A 6,000-nucleotide genomic window follows, 5' to 3' on the forward strand; every position below is an offset into this window, starting at 1 on the left:
AACAGTAATGTAAAAGTAGCGCAACAGTAATGTAAAAGTAGTGCAACAGTAATGTAAAAGTAGTGCAACAGTAATGTAAAAGTAGCGCAACAGTAATGTAAAAGTAGCGCAACAGTAATGTAAAAGTAGTGCAACAGTAATGTAAAAGTAGTGCAACAGTAATGTAAAAGTAGTGCAACAGTAATGTAAAAGTAGCGCAACAGTAATGTAAAAGTAGTGCAACAGTAATGTAAAAGTAGCGCAACAGTAATGTAAAAGTAGTGCAACAGTAATGTAAAAGTAGTGCAACAGTAATGTAAAGTAGTGCAACAGTAATGTAAAAGTAGCGCAACAGTAATGTAAAAGTAGTGCAACAGTAATGTAAAAGTAGCGCAACAGTAATGTAAAAGTAGTGCAACAGTAATGTAAAAGTAGTGCAACAGTAATGTAAAAGTAGTGCAACAGTAATGTAAAAGTAGTGCAACAGTAATGTAAAAGTAGTGCAACAGTAATGTAAAAGTAGTGCAACAGTAATGTAAAAGTAGCGCAACAGTAATGTAAAAGTAGTGCAACAGTAATGTAAAAGTAGCGCAACAGTAATGTAAAAGTAGTGCAACAGTAATGTAAAAGTAGTGCAACAGTAATGTAAAAGTAGCGCAACAGTAATGTAAAAGTAGTGCAACAGTAATGTAAAAGTAGCGCAACAGTAATGTAAAAGTAGTGCAACAGTAATGTAAAAGTAGTGCAACAGTAATGTAAAAGTAGTGCAACAGTAATGTAAAAGTAGCGCAACAGTAATGTAAAAGTAGCGCAACAGTAATGTAAAAGTAGTGCAACAGTAATGTAAAAGTAGTGCAACAGTAATGTAAAAGTAGCGCAACAGTAATGTAAAAGTAGTGCAACAGTAATGTAAAAGTAGCGCAACAGTAATGTAAAAGTAGTGCAACAGTAATGTAAAAGTAGTGCAACAGTAATGTAAAAGTAGCGCAACAGTAATGTAAAAGTAGCGCAACAGTAATGTAAAAGTAGCGCAACAGTAATGTAAAAGTAGTGCAACAGTAATGTAAAAGTAGTGCAACAGTAATGTAAAAGTAGTGCAACAGTAATGTAAAAGTAGTGCAACAGTAATGTGAAAGTAGTGCAACAGTAATGTAAAAGTAGTGCAACAGTAATGTAAAAGTAGTGCAACAGTAATGTAAAAGTAGTGCAACAGTAATGTAAAAGTAGTGCAACAGTAATGTGAAAGTAGTGCAACAGAAAACAGAAATGTAAAAGTAGTGCAACAGTAATGTGAAAGTAGTGCAACAGTAATGTAAAAGTAGTGCAACAGTAATGTAAAAGTAGCGCAACAGTAATGTAAAAGTAGCGCAACAGTAATGTAAAAGTAGTGCAACAGTAATGTAAAAGTAGTGCAACAGTAATGTAAAAGTAGCGCAACAGTAATGTAAAAGTAGTGCAACAGTAATGTAAAAGTAGCGCAACAGTAATGTAAAAGTAGTGCAACAGTAATGTAAAAGTAGTGCAACAGTAATGTAAAAGTAGCGCAACAGTAATGTAAAAGTAGCGCAACAGTAATGTAAAAGTAGCGCAACAGTAATGTAAAAGTAGTGCAACAGTAATGTAAAAGTAGTGCAACAGTAATGTAAAAGTAGTGCAACAGTAATGTAAAAGTAGTGCAACAGTAATGTGAAAGTAGTGCAACAGTAATGTAAAAGTAGTGCAACAGTAATGTAAAAGTAGTGCAACAGTAATGTAAAAGTAGTGCAACAGTAATGTAAAAGTAGTGCAACAGTAATGTGAAAGTAGTGCAACAGAAAACAGAAATGTAAAAGTAGTGCAACAGTAATGTGAAAGTAGTGCAACAGTAATGTAAAAGTAGTGCAACAGTAATGTAAAAGTAGTGCAACAGTAATGTAAAAGTAGTGCAACAGTAATGTAAAATTAGTGCAACAGTAATGTAAAAGTAGCGCAACAGTAATGTAAAAGTAGTGCAACAGTAATGTAAAAGTAGCGCAACAGTAATGTAAAAGTAGTGCAACAGTAATGTAAAAGTAGCGCAACAGTAATGTAAAAGTAGCGCAACAGTAATGTAAAAGTAGTGCAACAGTAATGTAAAAGTAGCGCAACAGTAATGTAAAAGTAGCGCAACAGTAATGTAAAAGTAGTGCAACAGTAATGTAAAAGTAGTGCAACAGTAATGTAAAAGTAGTGCAACAGTAATGTAAAAGTAGTGCAACAGTAATGTGAAAGTAGTGCAACAGTAATGTAAAAGTAGTGCAACAGTAATGTAAAAGTAGTGCAACAGTAATGTAAAAGTAGTGCAACAGTAATGTAAAAGTAGTGCAACAGTAATGTGAAAGTAGTGCAACAGAAAACAGAAATGTAAAAGTAGTGCAACAGTAATGTGAAAGTAGTGCAACAGTAATGTAAAAGTAGTGCAACAGTAATGTAAAAGTAGTGCAACAGTAATGTAAAAGTAGTGCAACAGTAATGTAAAATTAGTGCAACAGTAATGTAAAAGTAGCGCAACAGTAATGTAAAAGTAGTGCAACAGTAATGTAAAAGTAGCGCAACAGTAATGTAAAAGTAGTGCAACAGTAATGTAAAAGTAGTGCAACAGTAATGTAAAAGTAGTGCAACAGTAATGTAAAGTAGCGCAACAGTAATGTAAAAGTTGTGTTTAAGTGAACACTTTGACTGGGGAGATAGTAATAGCATAATATGATTTATTGATAAAACATAATATTATAACTGTAATAAACACCTCCAGGAAGCGAGGAAGAGGCAGGACTAATCGGGACATCAGACCAGTCACCGGACACCACGTGCAGTCTCTTGAAGCTGTACAGGACCAGGTTTAGATCGTACCCTCCAAAAACGTACAGGTAGTCTCCGATAACATCAGCCGTGTGACCTTGTCTTGGTAACATTCTCTGCAACAAGTTGTGATCTATTTATTGTGCTAAGGGACCGTTTGAATAAGCGAGATTTTAACCTTTTGAGACCCTCACCTCCCCTTCCCTTGTCCGTAGGCCATTTTACACGTTATTAGGTGTAGAGATAACAAGCTTTTCCAAACCATCTCCACCCCTAGCTTACGTAATATGTGACCGATCACTCTGCCGTTTTCTGACAAAAGTGCTTAAATTTGAGGTTTTTAAACTCTTTTGTCAATTTCCCCACTAACGGTATAAATTTATAGAATGAAATTTTTCAAGGAATTAAACTAAACACAAAACATTCATGAGACACAGACAATAATTCTCAGTAAAACAATCTAATATACAGTAGAATAAATCCAAAGTAATTGCAAAAGCGCAGAGATTTAATGAAATAAAACCAACCTTGGCTTGATCCCAGCTGAGGATAGACTGTCTACTCTCTGGCTGTACTAAACTAAACCAACTATTGTAAGGGGGCTCCTCAGCTTTAGAGATCAACTTGATGTTGCACTTCCAGCCAAAATATCCTTCATTACACCTGTACAGATAGAAACATCATCATATTGAAATTTGAATTAGCAGAATAATGACCATACAAATATTCGAGTCCTATACTTGGAAAAGAGAGGACTCATGAAAATCAATCAGTCAAAAGGTAGTAATAAAATTTATAGAACACTTTCGGATTTCTGATTATAAAATTGAATGTTTGACAAGAGGTACCTTACAAGACATATTTATGTGGATCATAATTAGCGGGGATCGAAATTATGGGGGAACGAAAATATGGGGATTTTTTACAGAAATTCAGTAATTCAGTACGAAATTTCAGAAATTCAGTACGAAAATATGGGGATTTTTTCCCATTTTTTCCAAAAATCCCCGAATTTCGTACCATATAAATATGTTTCGTAAGGTATACCCAATAACGAATCCTTGGTCCAACAACTACAAACGAATGAAATAGCTAAAGTGAAGAACCTGCATTTGTTGAGAAGTGTATCCAGCTGGCCGTGTGACCCACAATCTAGTGCTCCCTTATCACACTTGTCTCCATACCAGCCAGCATTACATGTGCACTTGTTGGAGTTCGGATTACACCTAAGATGTTGGTTTTAAGGAACAGAGACGGTTATCTAAATAGTATGATATTATCATTCACATTCCTTGTACCTCAGCCATGAAATTTATTATGCTGTATAATATTATGGTAGGACTATAATATTATCTCAATACTGTTCCTACCTTCCATTGCTTCCAGTACAGTTGTTAGGACAGATAGTGACACTAAAAGTAGCTTTAAACCCCCTGAACACTCTATCTGCATCACTAGTCAAGTGTATGTACATTTGTCCTGAGGTGTTTAGTCAAAATCTACTGGGCTCACAAACACCTGTTCAAATTTCACACTTTTATCTAAAATATTGTCTCTCTGTTATATTATACCTATTTACAGTGCTGTAAAATTTACAAAATGTTCATAATATTTGAACAATTATTAAAAATGAACTATTTATTTGTCCTGCCAATTATAATGTTCAAACCTGTATCAGAGACAATGTCTTCCATGGAACGTAAATTTCCACTTATGGCAGCCAATTGTAATCTGTTATCCTGTAAATATGTACTGAATAGGGAAGCTAAAATAGCACAAATTAATATAACAATCTATGCTCACAAAAAGAGTGAAGCAACACACAGAAATGAAAAACCAGTCCAGGAAAAAAACAATTAACTGATATAAATTTAAGATACCTAGGCTCACAGACTTACCTCATCATTATTGTTGTATACTGACACGTAGTCATATAAGCACTCGGTTAGAAAGGCAGGAAACTTTAATTCTATGAACTTTCCACCAACAGGCACTGGAGTTAACTAAGGTTAAGATAATGCAATCTCAAAAAAATCAATTATTTGAATTAGCATAACAATCAGCGAATTTTGTATAGAGAAACAATTAATAATTGAGGGAAAGAGTGCAACAAATAAAAATTCTTTCAAACTTTCAAACCATTACCTTTTATCAGCCATTCATACTCTTGATTTTTCAGATATTTGTTCCCTGGATTACTAGTTATGTTTCCAGACCACTTGTCAAAAATGACTTTTCTTGGGCTTCCATCAAAAGAAATAACCAATGATAGCAAGACAGCAATCACCAAATATAATCTATCTACCATTGATGATGAAATAGAATATACTGTTCTGCAACTGACATTGCCTGATTAAATGTGGGACTTACAGGGTGTTTCAAAAATAATGTCCTGATTTTAAAAACCAATACATTTTTTTATAAAGGAGCAAAATGCCCATTATCGGTTGCCATTAGTTTATAAAGCTTACAAATTTAATTTGTTCCAGCGATTCAACTTTGTTAATTTTTTTTGGCTCTGTTCCAAAAAGTCGAATTTTGAGAAAAATACCATGATACCCGATCCCCATCCAAGCTGTGACTTTCTCTCTAGTGATAGGCGACTCAACTGTTGCATGGGGGTTCTCATCTGCCCAAAACCTACGATTTTGGCGATTGACATGACCGCTCAGATGAAAATGAGCCTCATCTGAAAAAATATCTGTTTCAAGAATTCTGAGTCAGATTCGATGTGATCAGCCATCATGCTGCCAAATTCGGTCCTTAATTGTTCTCTATTTTTTGGAGTTTGTGTCTGTTTGATTTGAATTTTTTAGGCAAACTTCTTCAGCTCTTTCCTCAAAATTCCCCAAACTGAAGTTGTCGATAACTTAAGCTCCCTACCAAGTGTTCTGGTTGACCTCCTTGGACTGTTCTCCAAATTTCTTTGCACCCTTTTGATATTCTTCTCAGAAAGAGCAGATTTCGGCCTACCCGTACGCGTGTTCTTTATCAGGGTACAATCAGTAAATTCAGTTTCTAGCTTCGTTACAAGACGTCGTATTGTCCTATCATCAAGTTTGCTGTAGCAAACGCCTAGCAATGGTCACTCTGCCTCCACAAATCCAATAAGTCCTCACAATATCAAGTTTTGTTTTTTTTTGTATAATGAGGTTGTTACTGCTGCTTGTGATGAACATACCAACTTGTCATTGAAAGATAAAC

At 34.8% G+C, this 6,000-nt stretch overlaps 1 protein-coding gene across 1 annotated transcript in view; it reads right to left on the reverse strand.

Annotated features, from left to right (window-relative positions):
- The window catches only part of LOC134819085 (multiple epidermal growth factor-like domains protein 8), a 42,615-nt gene extending 37,458 nt beyond the window's left edge, over positions 1-5,157 (reverse strand). Inside the window, exons 1-7 of the mRNA XM_063828839.1 lie at positions 4,942-5,157; positions 4,695-4,789; positions 4,466-4,535; positions 4,167-4,275; positions 3,903-4,022; positions 3,324-3,459; positions 2,744-2,912 (exon numbers count right to left, since the gene is read on the reverse strand). Coding sequence (XP_063684909.1) covers positions 2,744-2,912; positions 3,324-3,459; positions 3,903-4,022; positions 4,167-4,275; positions 4,466-4,535; positions 4,695-4,789; positions 4,942-5,104 — 862 coding nt within the window. The 5' untranslated portion in view covers positions 5,105-5,157. The remainder of the gene's footprint in view (positions 1-2,743; positions 2,913-3,323; positions 3,460-3,902; positions 4,023-4,166; positions 4,276-4,465; positions 4,536-4,694; positions 4,790-4,941) is intronic.
- Between the last annotated feature and the right edge of the window lie 843 nt (positions 5,158-6,000).

This window comes from Bolinopsis microptera, chromosome 8 (assembly GCF_026151205.1).
Source record: "Bolinopsis microptera isolate Bmic1 chromosome 8, MBARI_Bmic_1.0, whole genome shotgun sequence".
Classification (NCBI taxonomy): domain Eukaryota; kingdom Metazoa; phylum Ctenophora; class Tentaculata; order Lobata; family Bolinopsidae; genus Bolinopsis; species Bolinopsis microptera.